The 22,259-nt window shown below is 42.6% G+C and overlaps 1 protein-coding gene across 1 annotated transcript; it reads left to right on the forward strand.

The window, feature by feature from the left end:
* Positions 1-18,848: 18,848 nt before the first annotated feature.
* On the forward strand, positions 18,849-21,915 carry LOC148758570 (mast cell protease 1A-like). The gene is made up of 5 exons (XM_088796391.1): positions 18,849-19,095; positions 20,057-20,204; positions 20,669-20,804; positions 20,988-21,245; positions 21,653-21,915. Exons 1-5 carry the CDS (start codon positions 18,906-18,908, stop codon positions 21,812-21,814), a joined length of 894 nt encoding a protein of 297 aa, XP_088652517.1. The 5' UTR covers positions 18,849-18,905; the 3' UTR covers positions 21,815-21,915.
* Positions 21,916-22,259: the final 344 nt, after the last annotated feature.

Genomic DNA, 22,259 nt, shown 5'->3' on the forward strand with positions numbered 1-22,259 from the left:
AGCACTTAAAATTATCAATCCACATGTATAAAATTTAAAAACTCCAGAATTTGAAATATATCACATCTCTATAAATGGATATAATTTTGACTTGAAGTTGCCATGCATTTGAGCTAGCAGGGAATTTAACCTTAATTAGCCATTTTGGGAATTAACTTCACATGTCATAGTTTCAGGGTCTGAAATGTGGCCAAGTCCTGGGGGCCTGGGAGACCTCTCTCTCGTCACTTGTCCTCAGTTAATTGCTGGCACATCTGTTTTTTCTGTCACTCTCCTCCCATCCCATGGCTTTCCGCAGCATTATGTGACTTCCTCTAGAAGGCGTAGTGGGAGGGTAATTCCTAAAGAGTGCTTATCAGAGCATCAGCAGCGATTCCATGGGCAAAAAAATGCAGACTGGAAACAAGACATTGTGATAAAGAGAAAAGGAGAGAACGGACTAGTAAAAAGGAGACAGTCCCTCACAGTCAATTCACAGTCATACATTATAAGTAGTATCTTTCTCCAGTCATGACAAGACGGAACAAAAGTCTAAAGAGAAGACCACCTTTAAAAAAAATCTCTTCTAGAAACCCTATTCAGTGACATTCATGGGCTAGAACTGTCACATGCAAACCCCTACGTGCAAAGGGGTCTGTATAAAGGTGAGTATTATTTCTCTGGGCACATTAACACTCTGAGCAAAATTGGGCTTCTTAATGAGGAAGAAGGGGAGATGGCTATTAGATAGGCAACTAATAACGTCAGCCACAAATAACATCCTACATTTAAAAATGAGGACACACAATCTCACAGCCTTCACAGGAAATCTTTGGGGCTGCTTGGAGGAATCATAATAAAAGTAATCCCCTAAGGCAGACAAGTATGAGCTCTGCAATGAAACTGTGTACCTCAGATTTGCCACATGTATATAAAGGGACACTGCTAGAGCTTGGAGCTATAAGAAACTTTCTGACATGGTTGCTTTGTCACCAGGGAGGAGACTCATACAACCCGACCTGAGGTTGTGCACAGGAAGTAATCTGCTCACCCCACCCCACTAAGTCCTCGGGTGTAGCAGCTAAAGAATTAATGGAAAAAGCCACAAGCCTATCATTTTGCTTTTCCATCTGCGTCTCCCAGCTAGTGATAGGGAGCCTGCTCTGAGACCACCGGGAGGATTTTATTGGGCTAGGGGCATGGACAGAGATCTCTTTGGACGACTTGTCTGGGCAGAGTTGGCTGTCTGCACATGGACGACAGTGGGAGGATTCTCCCTCAGAATCTCAGGAAGTAGGTCCAAGCAGTGGCAAGTCTCCATGACCTGCAGGCCCCACCATGTTAGCACTTTCTCCTTTCATTCCCAATTTAACTCAGAAAGATGCTCAAGGATACCTCCTGACATAAGAAAATCACTTAAGACTTCTCACCACCACCCGTAGGAGGTTCAGGGGATCCGACCTTATCCCAAAGATCAGGGCAGCTCTAAGAGGACCAGGGACAGTCACCATATGTGTGGTGCAGAGAAGGTTCAGGGGGCTTGTAATTTACAAGGATCCAGATAATATACTAGGTTTTCCCAGAAGGAACTTTGACTTGGATAAAGATTTTCTGTGTAGTGGTTAAGGGTGCACACTCTACAGCCAGACAGCTGAAGTGTGGATCCCTGTTCCACCACTGTCTAAATACACAATCTTGGAACAGTTTGCTTGACCTGGCTGTGCCTCACCTGAGTAACAGTGATAAAAATACTGCAACCTCAATGGGATCGTTATAGGATTCAATGAATTCATATAAAGCACTTAAAACAGTACCTGATGCAGAACAAGTGCTCAGTAAATATTATCTGCTCATCATTATCCCACTCCCAGCACAGGGCTCACAATAGCTCATAGCTCACACCTCACTGTGTGGTTGATCCCACAAGGCTTCTCTAAGAAGAGAAAACTGGCTTGGACCATGAAGCAGGAGGGAGATCCTGTTTGCTTCAGAAGGTAATACTCTCAATGGATCAACCCATGTCTCTTCTTCACATACCTAGGCACACTCCCAGGGACAGTCTCACACACACAATCTCAGTTTAGGCGTGAGAGAAAATGGAGAAAACAAAAAAACAAAGAAGAGATTCAGATGAAGCAGAGTACGTTAACGTAGGAGAAAAACAGAAGAGAACGGATGTCAGTTTTCATTTCCTCTGGATCACATTCCAGGTGAGGTGAAGGTTGTCTTCTTTTTTCTCCTCCCATTTTGTCCATCTTGCTTTATCCTAAAAAGATGTCAAATTGTCAGGTGGATTATCTTTGATTAATGCTGTATTTATTTTTTATTGCTGTGTAACAAATTACTGTAAATTTAGCAACTTAAAATAACTATTGTCTCATAGAAATGTAGAAGTCAGGGCAGACTCAACTGGGTTTTCTGCTATGGGTCTCTGAAGGCCAAAATCAAGGTGTCTGCCAGGCTGGACTTTCACCTGGGAGATCTGGAGAACAATCAGCTGCCAAGGTTATTCAGGATGTTGGCAGGACTCCGTTCCTGGCAGTTGTAGGATTGAGGGCCACATCTCCTTGCTGACTCTCATCGGGGAGTGGGAAGGGAGAGCTCTCAGCTTCTAGAAGCTGCTCTCATTCCTTGCCACATGGTCCCCTCAGAATTTAAGCCAACATTAGCACGTCAAACCCTCTTCATGCTTTGAATTTCTATGACTTTGTCTTCTGCAACCAGCTGGAAAAAACTGCTTTAAAGGGTTCATATGATGAGGTTAGGCCTACCCTGGGTCATCTCCCTTTGCCATGCACTCTAACATAATCGCGGAAGTGATAGCTCGTTGTATTCACAGATTCCAACCACACGAAAAGGGAGGGGGAGGGGAGACCATATAGAGGGAGAAACATGAGGCAGGGACAGTTCAGGGTCACTTGAAGAGTTGAGTTTGGGATATCTCCCTCCTGGGACATGAATCCTTCTTTGTATCAGGTTCAAAATCACAGGCTCAGACACTCAGGAAATACGAACACCAATCCAATTAGAAGCTCTCGATAGAAGCAAGAGTAGGCTCCTGAGCAGGCTGAACCGTGAGCAGGCCAAGGGGAACATGAGACAATGCTCACCTAGTTCTGATCTGTGAGGTAGTGATAGAGTGGCCCCAGACATCCGGGGATCACGAGATATCAACAGAGGGTCAGGACGTGCAACAGACATTCAGTGGATTAAGAAACTAAGTCTTTTCTTCTTCATGGGCTTTTCTAAGAAATTTGAAGACGGGCTCAGCCTCCAGTGAAAAGGGAAAGCCTAGGCTAGTGGGAGGCAAAGAAGAGGAATTTAATAATGAGAAGAGACTGAGCTAATGATCTGAGACTCTGTCAACTCAGCATTAAAGCTTAGACCTTCACCTCCAGTTAGAAGAGACCAAGGTACCAGCTCTCCCTCACTAGAGAGTTGGACTCAGAATCACCAGGACTTAAAGATCTGAGTTGGTCACATTGCAGACATCAGCCAACTTATGTATTATTCTGACAATGTATATGACAGATCTCAGCCAAGCGCCTTGTTCTAACTCAGCCAACACATTGTGATAATTTTCTAACAAAAGGAAGTAAATGATCTTGATGAAGGAAGGACAACAGTTGACGAGATCAGCCAGAGGAGCTGGGCTTTCCAGAGAGGCTGCCCAGGGCAGAGGATGCTCCACATGCCATGTGTTTGCCCGCAGAGATGGAAGGAGAATGAGGACTCAGTCGCCCCCAGCCTCTTCCTGCTTGTGTAGGTTCTGGTATCTCACTGCTTCGTGCTACATTTGTCTTTCCCTGTTATCTTTATCATTAGAAACAAATAATGGGGGGAAAAACCAAAAGCTTTCATTCCCAGTCAGTGCAGTGGCTCAGGCTGACAAACCATGCTAACAGTCTGGATTCTATCTGAGTTCAACTATGGAGTTTGATTGTTTAAATAATGAGAGGAACCATCATTTGTTCTCTGCATCTATAAACCTGTTTCTGTTTTGTTTGTTCGTTCATTTTGTTCTTTACATCCCACATATAAGTGAGACCAGATGGTATTTGCCTTTCTCAGTCTGACTCATTTCACTTAGCATAATACCCTCTAGGTCCATCCATGTTGTCGCAAATGGTAAGATTTCATTCTTTTTATGACCGAGTAATATACCATTGTATAAATGTACCACCTCTTTTTTATCCAGCCATTTATTGATGGGCACTAAGGTTGCTTCCATATCTCGGCTTTTGTAAATAATGCTGCAATAAACTTAGGGTGGATGAAAAAGTAAGAGGATAAGAGGTACAAATTGGTTGTTATGAAATAGTCACACGGTTGTAAACTACAACATAGAGAATATAGTCAATAATATTGTAATAACTACATATTGTGTGAGGTACATATTGTATAAGCACCATGGTAGATTTATTGGGAGGATCGCTTCGTAAATTATATAAACGTCTAACCACTAAATTGTGCACCTGAAGCTAATGTAAAACAATATAGAACGTCAACTGTAATAGAAAATAAATAAATAGGAGCAGAAGTAAGTTGATTGCTCTTCATTTTGTCTGTTTTTAAACTTAAAAAAATGGTTTATTCTATACTAGGCCTCTGCAACCTTATTATCCAACATTTCGAAAATTAATTGTATTTTTTAAATGAAATATATTTACTTGATGCAAAATTTAGTTTTCAAAAGCATAAAAAAATAAAAATACTCCTCTCACCTCCAACTCCTAGCTATCTTGTCTCTCTCCCTGGGAGAAACAAATCAATGATATATTTCTGAGATTTATCCATGTTGATGCATGTAAGTATAGCTCATTCATTTTAATGGGTGCATAATAATCCAATATATGCAAATAACACAATTTATTTATCTAGTCTCAGGAAATTTAGGTTGGTTCCAATTTTTGTTAATAAAAAAGTTGCAATGAGCATTCTTTACCATGCCTCTATGTTTACATGTGCAATAATTTTCTTAGGGTGTATCTTTAAAGTGGAATGGCCAGGTTATAAAATATGTGTGCCCTCACTTGTCTTTGCTATTGTCCAATTGCTTCATAAATGTATTGTTCCAATAAAACTCCCCAAAATACTTAGTATTATAAAGCTTAATAATTTTTGTCAGTCTACTAGGTGTGAAATGGTAAATCATAGTGGTTTTTATGACCACTTCCCTGACTACTGGTAGGTTTATTATGTTTTCAAATAATTATTAGCTATTGGAGTTTGCTCTTCTGAGAATTGTTTGTTATTTGTTTTCCTTAAGAATTTAAAGATTTATTTATATATTTTAGATACCAAATTTTCAACAGGCAATTGTAAATATTGTCTCTCAATCTTAAGTTTTTTGCACTATTATGAAGCCTTTGGTTAAACAGAAGATTTAAATTCTCAAAGACTCCAATTTACTAATTTCTGCCTATTGTCTTGGAATTCCATATATTTTTATGAAAAATAGAAGAAATTAATTTTTGACAAATTTCCTCATTGTTTCTCATAATGCTCAGGCACTCCAGAACCTCTGGATGTGTGATCACCTCAAGATAATTGTTTAAACATATCAGAGAACACTTATCATCTTCAACTGTATGTTTGCATGACTGGCAAATATTGCCTCCTCAGGAAAGTTGTTCCCAACCCCTATAAAAGGTCAGGTTAACCTCTCATAGCCTCTTATAATTTTTTCCCTTCAGACTACTTTCCACCATTCATAATCATATACGTGTGTTTTGTTTTGCTTTGTTTTGTTGGTTAATGTATTTCTCACTCTTCAAGATTAGAAATTAAATCTGACATTGCTCACCATCTTATTCCCAGTGCTTGGTAGAATGCCACATACAGAGAAAGTACTTAATATATATTTTTTGAATGAAAGAATTGCCCACATTTGGACACTCTCTCTCCATCTGTATTATATTAAAAATCCTTTCCTTTAGGGACTATTTCTCCAGTGTTCCTATGACTTGGCTTTTTCGTGTCAATTCAAACTATGAAGTCTCAGAATTTGCAAGAAATAGCATCTCTGTCTCTGATCTAAGGCCCACAGTGATATCTGCAGGAGGTTCCTGCTGTGGCTAGAATGACTAAAGAGTCAAAACGGTTCTTGCGACACAGTGAACCCAGAAGGGTTGTTTGTGGTGATAGCAGTTAATTGCGAGTTTGTGGTTATTGACTAACCAACTAAGTTCTCGGCCTCGACTCATTCCCCCAAGCATTTTGCATTTTTTCTATGACACATTTTCAAGGGATTATTTTATTTTTATTAAATTTAGGGCAATAAAAGGAGTGTCAAGGTTATGCTATGACTGATTAGGTCCATTTGACATGTCTGCCTTCCATCTGGGTGCCATGGCTGCCTTCCACCTGGGTGCCAGGGTTATCACATACGAACCCCACCCATAGTGCTCCCATTGTCTGCCTGTGGCAGGTTTTCCTGGGTATATCGTGTGTTCCCTCCTCCCCTCAGGCTGGCTAGAGTTTGGGTTGGGGGCACTATGTCAGATAATAACACTGATATGAAGCAATCAGGTATATGGTGTACTGTCATTTTATATAATGAAGGGAAAACCAGGATGGAAATCACATAGGAAAGAGAGAGTCTGGTGAAATTCCTAAAGATGAAATTCATTCTTCGTATAAAAAGGCAACACTGAGGATACACACTTGTTCTCCACTTGTAGAATGTTACGTTCCAAGAAAGGAAACTTAACGGGGGTAGGTAGTGAAATGCAGGTGGGGACTGCACATCACACCATATAATGTTTTAAAAGGCAAGGAGGATGAGATCAAATATGGGAAATGAAACAGAGAGACAGAAAAAGTAAGAGATAAAGCTTTTTGTTGCACGGATTGAAAAAACAACGCAAAAATGTGCTTGGAGACAGCGAGTCAGTTCTAAAAATTTCCTCCGAGCCTGATTCCTTGAAGATCCCAAAACGCTCATGAAAAGTCATTCTCGTTTTTATCACTGAATCTTCAACAGTCTTCTGAGTGTCTACTACGTAATTTATGACATATCTGTTTATTTCTCATTCTTCTCCTTTTTACTCCACATTCATCCTTTGCCTTAAAATCCACATTTTTTTTCTCTCTTATCATCTTCGTCATTACCTGACAACATTAAATAAAGCTCTGTATGTGCCTTGTCCCCAAGGCTGTCACTGAGCCCATGATAGCACACAGCAAGTTATTCTTTGGCTGTGTCCCTCTCTGGTTAGATAATCATACAACTGTAAAAACAGGGAAAATGAAGCCTGTGGAAAAGCCGAGGGAAACACCACCTCTTTTGGACTGAGCCTCAACTCTTCCTTTGTTACTAAAGTATTTGCCAATAATGGACGTCTCATTTTCCCCATGAGATGCTTGGCCTTTAGAAGGCACAGGATATGCCTCCTTCCCTCAATGAGGCTGAGAATTTTTAATGTTCTTTATAATGATGCAATGCTGGCTTTACTCTACCAATAGACAGTATTGGGGTAAAATTCCTGGTCAGTCCCCCAGAAACTCATTCTAAAAAGGAATAAGTAAAGGCCTTTCATCATAAACCTTGATTAAACAGAGGGGAGAAATATCCAAAGATTATTAGGAAAGGATACCCCAGGAGAAAAATATTTTAATGGGAGGATATCCAGGGGGATTATCTTGTTTATAATTTATAAGAAGACTCTGAGCTTTAACTTCCAACCTGAGATACAAGGAGAACAAATGCCCAAAATTGCACTTTCCCACTTTGTCCTATGCTGATGTCTACAGAAAACAGAGCCTAAAGGAAGAAAAAGAGATCGTAGGGCTGCAAACCCTCTCCATCTCTGTACAGACCTGCTTTCTCCCTTGGATCTACTGGATATTCTCCCCCTTTAATCTCTGTAGACTCCCTGAAAGGATGTCACTTGAGATCATTTCCAAATGCAAGCCTCCCAAGGAAAAGAGCTGGGAGGAGAATACTGGTATGACACACTTTGTGTGTGTAAAACAGCTGGAGAGAAGAGCTTTCGTGCATTGTGGTGGGAAAGATGGAAACCTCAGTTTTCTTTCTAGGTGAGGGGTTGATTAAATGGTTTACATAGGTTTTACAGATATTGTTTATTAGATTAAGGAAATTTCTTTCCATTTCGTTGTACTAAAAGGTGTTTTTTTGTTGTTATCATGTGTAGATGTTGAATTTTATCAAATATTTTTCTGTTTACTAAGATAATAAGTTTTTCTTTCAGATGTGTTTGTGTGAAAAATTACATTACTTGATCTAAGCTTAAATGGGATCTGCATTTTCAGTGTAAACTTAACTTGCTTGTATTGTGTTGATCTTTTTATATATTGTTGGGCTAATTTTGAGAGTTCATACTCGTGTAGCGTTTTTGTGTCTATAGCTCATAAATGTGATTGACGTGTAATTTTCCTTTTTTATTCTCTTATTTGTATCAAGGTTATGTCAGCCTTATAAAATGAGATAGTTAGTGTTCCTTTTCTTTCTTTCTTTCTTGCAATAGTTTGTAGGTTAAAAGTTTTCCTTCCTTGAATTTCAGTTGAAATTAACAGTAAAGACATCTAGAAAATTGTTGATTACTAATGCAATTTCTTTGATAGTTCTAGTATTACCTAAGTTTGCAATTTTTTTAAGTAGGTATTAGACAGTGATGTTTCTATTTTGTCTAAAATTTCAAATTTATTAGCATAAGTTTTTTCTAATATTATTGGCTTATCTTTTAGGGTCTACAAGTATTTGTAAAAATATTCTCCTGTATAGTTCCTGGTATTAAATATTTGCAACTTCTCTCTTTTTTCTTTGATTAGTTACTCCAGAGGTTTGTCAATTTTATTAGCCTTTTCAAATAATTAGTCTTTGCTTTATTAAACCTCTCTGTTGTATGTTTGCCAAGTTCATTAACTTCTGCTACGTCTTATTATTTCTCCCTCCTACTTCATTGGGTTCATTTCACTTACTATTTAACTTCTTGAGCTATATGATCAGCTCCGTAATTTCAGCCTATTGTAATATATGAGTTTTAAGCCTAAATTTTCCTCTATCCACTTTAGCTGCATTCCACAATTTTTAATAAGTACTGTTATTGTTATTATTTAATTCACTACTTTTTCCATCTCTTTTTAAATTTGTTGATTTGTGGGTGATTTAAAAATATACTTCTTGTTTTCTAATCACCATTTTATTGATTTCTCATTTAATTATGTTGTGACCAGAAAACATTCCAAAGATTTACATCTTTGGAATTTCTCAAGATTCACTTTATGGCCCAGTAAATGATCTATTTATTTATGAAAATACATACTCTGCACTGGGTGGGTGCAATGTTTTAGACATGTCTGTTGGGACCAAGACTGGAGCAAGAGACAGGGTGGAAATCCCCTGCGCACCCCTTGACCCTCACGAGGAGGGGTTTGGCCTCTTCTTCCTCCTCACCTATTGCTAGCACATAACGGGATCCCTGGCCCTATCTACTTTTGTAAAGGTAAGCTCCTAGGGATGGAGAACACAGTGATGGAATGCTATTGCACTGTAGTAATGGCTAAGGAAGTGGCCGGGTATGAACCAGAGAGTGCTTACGGGCCAGGACCAAGGATGTCCTCTTTCCTTCGTAATGTTCCCAGCAGCAAGGAGAAACAGTTAACCAATGCAACATAATTTTTCAATGTTTGTATTGTATGACAGTAATTCTGCTGCTGGGGTATATTCTATACTCTAAGAACAGAACTCAAACACACACATGCCTGCAATAAACTGTGAGCATAAGATGCTCATCTCAACATTCTCTAAAATTGTCAAAAATTAAAAACAGCCTAAATAACAAGTGGGAAATATTGACTATGGTATATTCACACACTAGAGTATGATACAAACACAAAATATGACCTTTAGGAATCCTATAGAAAACTAGGCTAAAAACACTAATTGGCTACTTCCATTCTCTCGTTACCAATGAAAGAAACTCATTAAAACATCAAGATAACACTTTATCCTTTTGGACTGGAAATGAATTCAAAGAATGACATATTCAGTATAGGCACAGGTATGGAGAAACTGACATACAGATTTCTTGATATTGAATATATAAACTGGTACAATCTTCTTTTTTCCCTCTTTCTTCTGCCTACCACCACCCCCACCACACTCCAGTTCAAGCCGTTGTTTCTCAGTCTAGTTGTGTAGGACACAGCTCCCTGGCCCATCCTGGTATTATGATCCTTGCGCTGCTCTCCCCCCTGCACCCTCCCTCCCCACGCTGAGGCAGTCGATCACTAGTCTTGGGTTGGCCACTCACAGCAGCTCACAGCAGCTCTAGCCGGCTGCCAGCCACTGGCTACAGGCCACTCACGGCGGCACACGGTAAGCCATGGCAGCCCACGCCAACCTCCAGCTGCTCATGGCAGCCCAACTCCAGGGAGAGCTGTTGTTCACAATCTTAGCTATAGACTGTGCAGCTCACTGGCGCATGTGGGAATCGGACCGGTTACCTCATCGTTAGGAGCACGGTGCTCCAACCACCTTAGCCACCTGGCTGGCTCAGATATAATCTTTTTAGATAGCAACTGCTAATGTGTACAAGTTTTTAAAGATACAAGTATGATTTGAGCTAGCAAACCCACTTTATGTATGTATCCTCAGAAAATGAGACAAGTACATAAAGATTATTAATTACACTGCTGAACATACAAGCAAAAAAAATGGGAACGATCTTGATATAAAGCAAAAGGAGAATCATTAAGGAAAGTTTTATAAGTTCACATGTCACATGCAAGTGACAAACAGAAGCAGCCATTAAAATGATTATTACTATTTTCTGATAGTCATATATAACTAAATAACAAAAGCAGGTGACAAAATCTTATGTATAGAAGCGTGACGACACCAAGATCGCAACAGAGATCATTCCCGACTTCGCTCCCCATGACAAGAAGAACAACTAACAACTATTCATGAACAAGACACCACTGAAAACCTCCTAGACCACGGAAGTGGGGCTGAAGCACCCCATGTACCACAGAGAGGAACACGAGGAAGCCAGCTCAGTCTTTCCTCTCTCTGCCCACAAGAGGCTCCAGAGGTCTCTTGCGTGTAGTAACATCACACCCACGACATTATCTCTTTTGGATGAAAAAATGGAACACTTCCAGGTTTTCACCAAGATCCTCAACTTCCTGCCCTGAAGAAAGTGATCAATGAGAGCAGGGACTCAACTGAGTTCCTTTTGTGACTGTCCATTTTCTTGAAGGAAGAGGCCAGACCTCCCCGAGTGGAGGCTGCCATGGCCAGAATAAATATCCATTTCTAGATGGGAATGACTGATTTCTCCTTTACATATTGAACAACAGTCACTGGGTACCAGCTCTAGACCAGGCCTGCCTCTGTTCCCTCTGCCCTCATTTCTCCCGTTTTCTGCTTCCTCTTCCCTGCCCACCCCCCACCTCCCACCACCTTTTCATAAACCCTTGCCATGTTATGTCCCAGCTTAACCTTTTCCCACACATCTTCTGTGGCTGAGCCCCTCACATTCGACTTGTCACATTCGACTCCAGAGCAGCAGTGTATGGGATTGGAAATAAGTTTCCAGTTCTGTAGCCAGTGGAGCCCCACCTCTGGATGAAGGACAGATGCAGGAGGAAAAACACAACCAGGGTCGCCATTTCTTTATGGTTTACATCTAGGGTACTTTATGGGTATAAAGCTCAGTATAAACTCTGCCATGGAAGAGGTGCCATATTTCTTCATCTTCCTTAAATCACATCAGATCAGGGAGGCTCACATGGTGCCCGAAAACAATGGTGAACAGCCTTCCAACCCATAGGCCATCATGCTTGCTGCTACATCCTTGGTTTCCAAGCCCAGAGTGACCCTAAAAGTCATCCAGCTCTTAGCTTGCAGCCCTCACATGTGGTGTGAGACTCTTTGTTGACAGTGGGTTGTCCTGTGTCTGGGTCGGTCTAGCCAGGCATGCCAGCAGGCGTCCCCTCCTAGGTCTTGAGGCCAATCTGGGGTGCTTTTTTGAAGCTAGGCTCAGTGACAGTTGTAGATGAATACTCTCCAACCAAAACACACACACACCAATACCAAATTCATGTTCACATGGGGCAATATCTCCTTCAGGGTTCCCATAACCCTCAAAGGCGTGCCTTCTCACATCTTGTTACCCACAAAGACCTCTGTAGCAGAATAGCTTCATCTTGACCACTTTTGTAATGAGGTGAGAACAGCTGACTTCACACAGCTTCTGTTTGAGTGCTGGAAATCCTCCTGAAACAAAGATGGACTAAGATCATGCTCAGAAAGGGAAAACGGAAAATGAAGAGATCAAAACAAAACCATGCAACTATACACCCAAGCACACATAAATATATGTATGCATATATACATGTGTGTATGTAATCATATAAAAATGTGTATTTATAATAATATGTATATATGCATCTATGTACATAGGTATAAATATAGATATATAATTTCAAAAAGCTACATTGATACATATATAAACCACTTGAGGAAAGGTTTCTATGGTTAACAATGTTTAAAAAGCCTCTGCTATAGTCCAATCTTCTTTCACTAGATGAGAATAATGAGGCCTAGAAATTGGCAATTGAGCTACATAACTGAACAGGAGCCCAGGGCTCCTAACCCCCAGGTCAGGTCCCTTCTGACTGAGCGATAAAGTCTCAGACCTTCGAAGGATGTAAAATGTGCTCTTGCCTACACCCATGATAACCTCACGGGGCCCCAGACTAAGAGGTTTCCCAGCCTCTGCTGCAAAAATTCCCTGGAAAGAAAGCTTCTGGGCAACCTGAGCAGCCATTCCAACAGAAGTGTAAGTGTCAGAACACTCTGCTTTGCTGAGCTAAAGTCTGTCTGCTATGGCTTCCACCACTTCTTAGGGTAGTATAGAGGGCACCTTGAGCTTGTCAGGTATGCATCATGTGTGTGTGTGTGTGTGTGTGCACGTGTGTGTGTGTGCATGTGTGTGTGTGTGCGTGTGTGTGTGCGTGTGTGTGTACAAACTTTCCATACCCATGTGACCTTGGGCACATCACTTAGTATCTCTGAGTCTGTTTCATTTGAAAATATGATTAATGAAAATGCCCATGCAGAAGGTGGAAAGTACAATGAGATAACCTATGTAAATTATATATGCTTTGGAACACAGTAAGGTACGGATTCATATTAATGCCCTTTGCCTTTCCTGTTCCCTGATTTCCCCCATGCTGTATTGTGTTTAAAAAAAAAAAAAGGGCTCCGAAATGTCAGCCTCAAATTATTTGAAGATAGCTGCGATGCACACCCACCTCCCAGCTCTCTTTTCCCTGCATGAGTCAGCTGGGAGTTGACTTATGACTGAAGACCCTCTCCTCTGAGACACTCAGCAAAACCCAGGGTAGACACCTTCTTGAGACCAGACTTCCCCCTTCCATGTGTTATAATCTCTATGGGGTCAAGAAAAGAGCCTGAACCTCTACCCCTGTGAGATTGTGGCAAAGATGAGATTTCTGGGAGAATGGGGCCAAGCCATGGACACAAACCAATGCTAGTCCCACTGATTCTGGTGCCCGTTATGTCCTCAGGGGTTACCAAGTACTGCTACGCATAGGTACTTATGTGGAGGTATTTAAGGTGCTTGTAGCTGCACAACCAGTCTTAGCATATGATGCTAAAGGGACCAGAGGGCTGACTCCTAAAAGCCTTAAAGGTAGAGTTCAATGCCTTGGTGAATTGTACATGGTCCAATAATAGATTGAGCCTCAGTCTTCCAGACTTAAAAACCTGAGACAAGGGAACATAAAAAATGTCTACAGTTTTGCAATCACATGATGGAGATGCTGGCAAATGACTGAGCATAGAAAACACAGAGAGACTAATATAGTCATTGGTGTTACAGTAAATCTCCTGCCCCGTTTCCATTGGTAAAATGCTCTCAGAGGCCTAACAGGTCTCTACAATACTTCATTTCTCATGAGTAGACGGAAGCGCTGTCTGGGACGGTCCTGAGCGTCTGCTTTGTTCGCATATGGTTCCAGTGTTGCTTCCTAGTATTCAGTCAAAAACAGGGGAACTTAGTAGCAGAGGGGTAACTACAACTAGGATATGTCATAGCAAGATTGGAGAACAGAGAGGGGATGTGACACAAAAATTCGTAGGTGTGAATTAGATTTCCAAAAGTAACAGTTTGTTACATCTGACCCAAGCTGTGAAATAGAAAGACCCACCTGTTTTGCAATCATCTCCTAGAGGTTCTGGTAAATGATTCAGCAGTATTTCTCTTACCTACCCCAAACCAAACCAATAGTCACATCCCGTACACACATGGTGAGAAAGTGCACACCACTAGCCCCTGAGCAAGATGGGAATAGAAAGAACCCATTTGCTCCAGAAGGGGAAGGTATGACCCTTAGGCCTTGTGGAAACAAAATGCTTTGAGCAAAAGAAATGGCCTTGGTGGGCAAAGTTCCTGGGGAGATAAAGATCCTTTGGTGAGGGAGTTGGGGAGGGGGGTCTTGAATGTGATCTAAGGTCACATCAAATGCAACTTCACAACCCAAAACATCACTACTTTCCAATTCTCTCCCACCCAGAAGAGCGGTCAACAGCAACTGACTTTTCTGGGCCTGCATTTTTCCACTGATCCCCAGCTCGGTGGGGACGGGTACACTGTCCTGCCCAAGCCCACTTCTCCTCCCATTCCTCTGTGGTCATCTTTCCACTCATCACCACAGACATTTACACACTCCAGAGTTTTACTGAATTACCCCCAATCCAACATCCAGACCTTGTTTATTCTTGGTGGCTGAGCAACGACTGGTGTAGGCAACAGGGAAAAATCAAAGGGTGTTCTGGTTGATGCCAAAACTCTGCACATCTCACAGATGTATATCTGTCCTATAGACATTTTGTCTCCCATCCCTGCCCTCTCGCCCCCATCCTTGTACTACCCAGGCCAGGTGGAAGAACAACCCTCACCGCTTCAACACATACCAAGGTTCTCCTTCACTGACAGGTCTCTCTCTCAAAACTGTTTTTGATGTCATGTAAACACCCCAGAAATTATGTGACTATCATCCCAGCCTCCTGATAGCAATGCAGACATAACCCTTAACTGAAGCAGGAATATCTTCTCAACAGCACGGCTGACTCTCATGGTCAAATGAAATCAGCCAGGGCCAAGTTTTGGCCCCTTATGCCTCTAGGTTCTGATTTTAGGTATAACTTAAAGAGAATGAACAGGCTCAGGGAAGTTGGCTGACAGCGGCAGCCTCAAATGCCATGTGCGAGTGTGGCAATGTCATCTGATTCTGCCATTGTCATTGCCTACAAGGAATGGGCCTGCCCACTTCCAATAAGTAGTAGATGTGATTCAGTGAGAGGCCAAGGCCCAAGGGAATTGTCCCTCATGGGCCAGGCATGACATTCTCCTGCACTTTGAGGAAGAACAGCAGGGGAATAAAGGATAAGAGCAGAAGAATGTGATCCAAATGACCTTTTCTGTCACAATATTGTAGCCACTGAGGTGCCTTTCTCTTCTAAGAGAACCAGAGTCCCGCATTGGAGATACAGACAGAAGCCTTTATTCTTCAATACCCACTTAATTTTTCCCCAGATTCTTTGAACAAAATAAGAAATGATGGTGTTTATAAATCTGTGCATAAGATCGCAGACTATGAAATCACATCCCTGCATTCTAATCTCCATTCTGATGAGCTGAATTATATAGAACAAGGCCCTTACCTTCTCAGTGTCTTGCTTTCTCATTTATGAATTGGAAGAAAATCAGTAGCTAGCTCAGAGGGTGGACTGAGGATCTACGGTCAGTGATCAATACATAGCCAGCATTGAGATGTTAGATACTATTTTCTCATTTGTTCAACAATCTAATCATATCTTCTTTTCCAGATGTTTATTATTATTGATACACATGTTTATTAATAATGTTTATTATTAATTTTTACTTAGACACAGATTCTTAAATTTATAAGTCACAAATGGATTCCACCGTCTTTTAGTCTGACTGTTTAGTCACATCTAGGAAGAAATATATTCTCCCCAGTGAGGCTTTCTCCAGATTTTTCATTGGGAAGTTACCTGTTTCACACTCTTTTCCACATGTCACCGCAGGAAGCTTTCCTCTACTTTAAACTGGTATTTCTACTTCTGGATTTGGGAGAACTTTCCTACACAGCCTTGGGCATTTGACTAGCCATTACAGTTTAAAGAAAAATTTCCCTGAACTCCCCACCCGCTCCATTTTCAGCTCAATCAGCAGAGCATAGCAAGGTGGCTATGGTGAGGGCCCCAGCCCAACTCTCAAAGAACCAATCCAAACATTCAGGGGGGATAGGAATGAGGATTGTGAGAAAGGTCAACATATCCCCAAAGAAGATATACAAATGAGCAGCAAACACAGAAAAATGTGCGAAATCTCATTAGTCATTAAAAAAATGTAAATGAAAACCACAATGAGATACCACTTCATACCTACTAGAATGGCTATAATCAAAACATGAAAAATAACAAGTGTTGACAAGGAGGTGGGGAAATAGAAACACTTGTACATTCCTGGTGAGAATATAAAATAGTGCAACCACTGCAATAAACAGTTCAGTGATTCCTCAAAAACTTAAACACAGGATTACCGTACGACCCAGCAGTTCCCTCCTAGGAATACAGGTGTATCCAAGGGAAATGAAAACATGTCATCCACACAGAAGTCTGTTCACAAATATTTATAGCACCATTAGTCACAAGAGTCAAAAAGTACAAACAACCTAAATGTTTATTAACGGTTAATGGAGAAATTGTGCCATATACATGCAATGGAATACTGTTTGGCCATAAAAAAAGGAAAAAAATACTGATACATGCTACAACTTGGATGAACCTCAAAATCATTATGCTAAGTGAAGAAGCCAGACACAACAGGTCACATTGTATGATTCATTTTATATGAACTATCCAGAATATGCAAATCCATAGAGACAGAAAGAAGATTAGTGGTTGTGGGGTGGGGGGCGGGTGGGAGACTGGGAAGTGATTCAGTGCCCAAGTTAACCCACAACTTAATGGGTCCACAGCTCAATGGGTATGGACAAAATGTTTTCATGGAGTCATGGAAAATCTTTAAAACTAGAGAGAGGTGGTAGTTGCATGCACTAAATGCCACTTAATTGTACACTTTCAAATAGTTAATTTTATGTTACGTGAATTTCACCTCAATTTTTAATAAAGGTCATAACATAGTCTTCCGTTTAGCATAATCCCATTTAAATTTTAAAAATGAAGATATAAATGAGGGTAAAAATAATATATTAGATCAGGATATTAAAGATGATTGTCAATGAATAATCAGAAACCAGATCATTTTCATTGTTTCTCTTGATAGAATTATTTGTTTAATTTTCCAATAATTCCAGAAATTAATTCCAGGCTCATTTTTTAATAACTAGTAAAGAGAGACTACAGTATTATTGAATAATAGATTTTTAAGATATGGGGGAAATGCTTACATCGTAGGGTTAACTGAGGATAAAAGAATATTGCACTGTATATATAATATGATCCCATGTATTTAAAATGCACTTCTTATGGTAACAGTCTATGTGTGGGAGATAGGCAAATGACTGATATTTTTCCTGTCTACTCTTCCAAATTTTCTTAATGAACGTATATTACCACCATAATCACCGAAGTATTTTTATCTTTAAAATGTCTAGTATTAGGCAAGCTAAATTCAAAAAGGTAGAGTATGAAAGGAGAACATTTACACTGAAATTATGCATTTTAATACATAATACTCCTCATAGAAAAATTGTAAACACAGAAAATGCCAAGATGGAAATTTAAATTACCAGAATCTAACCACTCAGAGATACTTAGTTGTTCTTTGAACAGAATTGGGCTTGAGTTGGCCTGTTCAGAAACAAAGGTCCATTACGGTATAGTGAGGTCATCAGCATAATTTGTTTATCAAGTGTGAACCTATTATGTGCCAAGCCTGCTATTTCAGAAGTGTGGCTCTCTGGACAGAGGACAGCGAACACTAATAGGACATTTACTGGTCTTTGGTTGCCGAGCACGCTTTCCCACTTCACGTGGTATTGGCAGTTTAGCAATCTGAACTTCCTTTGGGAAAACAGCCCTTTCCCAGTCTTAGTTTTAGTTCGAGTGGCTTGAGTGAGACCAACCCCAGTCTACCCAAAATAGGAATGACCTAGGCTTAAGTCAATCAGTGGATTCAACTTGTAGGGCCACAGAGATTCATTACTTTAGGCCAATACACATCAAGTGCAGGACTTTTGTTAAAAATATTGACAGGAGAGATGGACTCTATCGCTCTGAGGTTTTGCAAATTAACAGCAGATTAATTCCTAAATTAACAGAAGAAAACCTGAGATTAACAGGAAATTAACAGGAGAACAATCCCTAGGAAGGAAGCTGTGGTGATGAATGAGCTGCTGTATCAGTTTAGTAGATGAGGTCCATGCTCTCTCACTGTCTTGTGCATCCCTCCACCATGGCCCTTCCCATACAGTACTCTGGTCACTGATGTTTCTGTCTCCTCCACCAGATGGCCAGCTCTGTAAGGGAAGGAGACACAGCCCCAGTACGTTTCATCGTAGCACAGAGAAGGGCCTAAACACACATCTGTAAAAGAAATTATCTTGATGGACTTGGTAGCATGGAAATAAGGCATTGGTGGTTCTATCACTGGGGACTCAGGTGTCAGGGTTCCAGTACCTATACTGGTCAATACCACATCCTACAGCCCCCACCTCAGACCCTTGGGTTCCTGCTCTGGGCTGGAACAAGTTGTCTGCTCTGAGTCATCAGCTGTGGTACTGATGTGGTCTATGCCTAATTCTCACACAAACACCCGGAGAATGTCAAGAGGCAGGAGGTTTGAGGGCGGGGAAGCTTTCATAGAGAGCCTTCTAGAATGAAGCACTACAAAACCAGAGAGGACCTCAAGGTCCCTGAGACAACCTGCACCTCCTTCTTCTCCCAGGGGCTAAAAGAGCACACGAAAGAACAACAGCGATCCAAACTGGGCAGCTTTCCTGGGAAGATGTGGCCGTTCCAGCTCCTGCTTCTGTTGGCCTTTCTACTGCCCCCCAGGGCAGAGGCAGGTGAGTGACAATCCCCACTCTCATTCCCACAGAGGATGCAGACCTCTTCCCTTCTACACATCCCTGATTCATCTACCCACCAGGAATGTTCTGAACCCCAGCTCCTGTCCCATCTCAGACCCCCACGCATGGTGCTGGATAACCTACCAGCATAAAGGCAGGGGAGAAGGCTGTTCTCAAGAAAATCCAGTGGGTTCTATTTCCTCCCCAGGCCCTACCTTCACCATCTGGAAAGGGGAACTTTCCTAGAAGTGCCTGGATGAAGGTGTAAAACTGGACAGCAGTCCCGGCTTCCATGTCTGGGATGAGACAGGTGCTCTCCTCAGTGTTTGCTTAGGAAGGAAGCCCAGAGCTCAGCACACCCCAGAGTTACTTGGGTCCCTATCCCCTGAAGAGTGCTGTTGCCTAGCTCAGTCCCAAGGCCCCTCATTCCCTTTCTCCAATTCTGCTTTTCTTCCCAGGCCTTTAGCAGCTCCCCTCTTCAAGGATGGGCCACTGAGTTTGGCACCAACTTCTCTGCGTTCCTGAATCCCACAGCACTGCCCCTACCAAACCTCCTCAAGAGGTCCATTGTTGGCTTCATGCAGCCAATGAACACTTATTGGGCATAAACCCAGATCCCTGAACTTAAATCCTGGGCACTAGATAGCAGTATTGTTCTGGACTTCACGGGACCACAAAGCCTCAGAAACTCACTTGAAACCAAGCAATGTCCAGAGACGAATTTTCAGGAGACTCTAGGACTTTGCTGTCCCAAAGATAGTTATGCTCACCTCCAACTAACTGTGGAGAAAAACTCATAGACAAAGCCCGCTGCTCTTCCCTTTTCAGAGGAGAAACTTGAGACCCTCCCAGCTCGAGGCCAGCCCAGGCTCCCAAGTCCCCAGAAGTTTAGAGTTAAGTCAATGTCTTCCTGGTGGACTCAGTGAGTGCACAGGAGCACAACAAACTTTTCCTTCAGAGGACATCATCGGGGGACATGAGGCCAAGCCCCACTCCCGCCCCTACATGGCCTACATAAAGATTGTGGATAAGGGGGAGACAAATATGTGCGGAGGTGTCCTTGTGCGAGAGAACTTTGTTCTGACAGCAGCTCACTGCCTGGGAAGGTGAGGAGTTGCGCCTGGGCCACCACCCTTCTGTAGACACCTGGAAGGGAACGTTCCTCTCAGGGGCTACAGACTTGAGCCACCTAGAAACACAGAAGAGCTCTTCTGAAGACAGATAAGTTTTGGGGAGGTAGGGACAGGTCAATGCAAGTGGCCTGTTGAAGAGACAGGGACGATCAATGGTGACGGGGAAGGAGGTGGAGGTTGTGCCCGGGAGCCCAGCGGGCACATGTGAGACCTTCACGGTTTGGCTTAGCGATAGGCAAGCTCAGCACAATGAAATCTGCTCCAGGAACTGCCTCTGAGCACGAGCTGCCAAGAAGCAGAGGCACAAACGTGCTCAGCCCCAGGGGCCCTGTCACACCTTCCCACTCCAGTCCTGCCCTGTCCCCAGCTGGCCTCTTTCCTTCACATCCTCTAGGCTATATCTCCTGTGACTTAACCATCCTCTCTGGTCTCTGCAGCTCAATTACTGTCGTCCTGGGAGCCCACAACATCAAAGTGAATGAGAATACCCAGCAGGTCATCCCAGTGAAAACACCCATACCCCACCCAAAATTTGACAATACCACGGCTGAGAATGATATCATGTTACTGCAGGTAGGGCTCCACTGCATCTTGCACATATTGCCCCAGGGTTTTGTGTCCACATGACCTCTGTCCTGTCCTTCTTTCCAATGTGGCCCATTTACTTGTCCCAGGGCCGTGAAGATGACAACCACACGACTGTCCCTGCAGTCTGTGGACCACGGGTATGTAAGAATTCCTGTCCTCTGCCTTCAGCTGAAGGACAAAGCCAAACTGAATGACACCGTGAGAATCATCGACCTGCCCGGGGGAAGAGATAAGGTGAAGCCGGGGATGGTGTGCAGTGTGGCCGGCTGGGGGCGCCTGGGTGTGAACACCAGAGGGCCTGCGAAACTGCATGAGGTAGAACTGAAAATCCAGAGAGACAAAGAATGTATTTCTCGCTTCAAATATTACAACAACACATTCCAGATATGTGTCGGGGACCCGACAAAGAATCAGTCTTCTTCTAGGGTAAGACCCCATCATTGTCCTTGCTCAGCCCTGGGCACAGGCGAGCTTTGAGGAGACCCAGGGCAGTGTGCCCTGTGCTTCTTGGCAGCTCGGGCTCAGTGGCAATTCCTGGAGTAGGCATACACCTATGTCCTCAGATATTCTGGTGCCGGCTCCCTGGGGGTGGGAGGTGGGGGAGAATGAGAGACTGTCCCACAGCCACTTATGGACAGGCTTTATGGAGAAAGGTGTCGGGGACCAATCAGTGTCAGGCTGGAATCCTGGCCCTGGGACCTAGGCAGGCAACAAGGCCTGTGCTGGCACTGAACTGCCACACAGCCCCTAACAGAGACCACCCATCCTTGATACAACAACGAGGGTTGGACCAGGAGAAAGTCCAACTAAGTCTTTCATCCCTCTGCCCACAGGGGGACTCCGGGGGCCCCCTCGTATGTGGACAGAAGGCCCAGGGCATTGTCTCCATTGGACAACCAACTGGCAAACCTCCAGCAGTCTACACCAGGATCAAATACTTTTTGCCCTGGATAAAAAGAACAATGAAACGCTACAAACTGCGGAGAACAGATTGAGGCAGCCTGAATTCATCCATCCATCTTCTCTGGGGCACAGGCCAATACTGCAATAGGTGGAGGGGACTCTGTCAGAAATTTAATAAACTTCCATCTCAAGACTGAAAATCATTGATTCCTTCGTTATTCACCGAAACCTTTATTAGTTACTAGAGAAACAGGTAAGCTGGGCTCAGAGGGTCAGAAGTGAGTACAAGTAGCAAGCTGAGAAGAGAGGGACCACACGGGCCAAATCCAGCAATGGTGGAGGAGAAAGTGTGCATTAGGGTAAACATGCAAACTCAGGCAATGTCATGATACTGCCTGAGGGCAAGAGACAGCTACCAGAAGCCCTACCCTCAGTGTCCTTGAGAAGCAGAGAGGACACTCAGCTCCTGGCCCTCCAGTTGCCTCAACTTCCCCTAACTGCAGCCCTGTCCCACCTCAGCTGTCACCTACCCTTCAC

This window comes from Rhinolophus sinicus, chromosome 3, assembly GCF_057876585.1.
Source record: "Rhinolophus sinicus isolate RSI-liver-muscle chromosome 3, RSI-T2T, whole genome shotgun sequence".
NCBI classification, from domain to species: domain Eukaryota; kingdom Metazoa; phylum Chordata; class Mammalia; order Chiroptera; family Rhinolophidae; genus Rhinolophus; species Rhinolophus sinicus.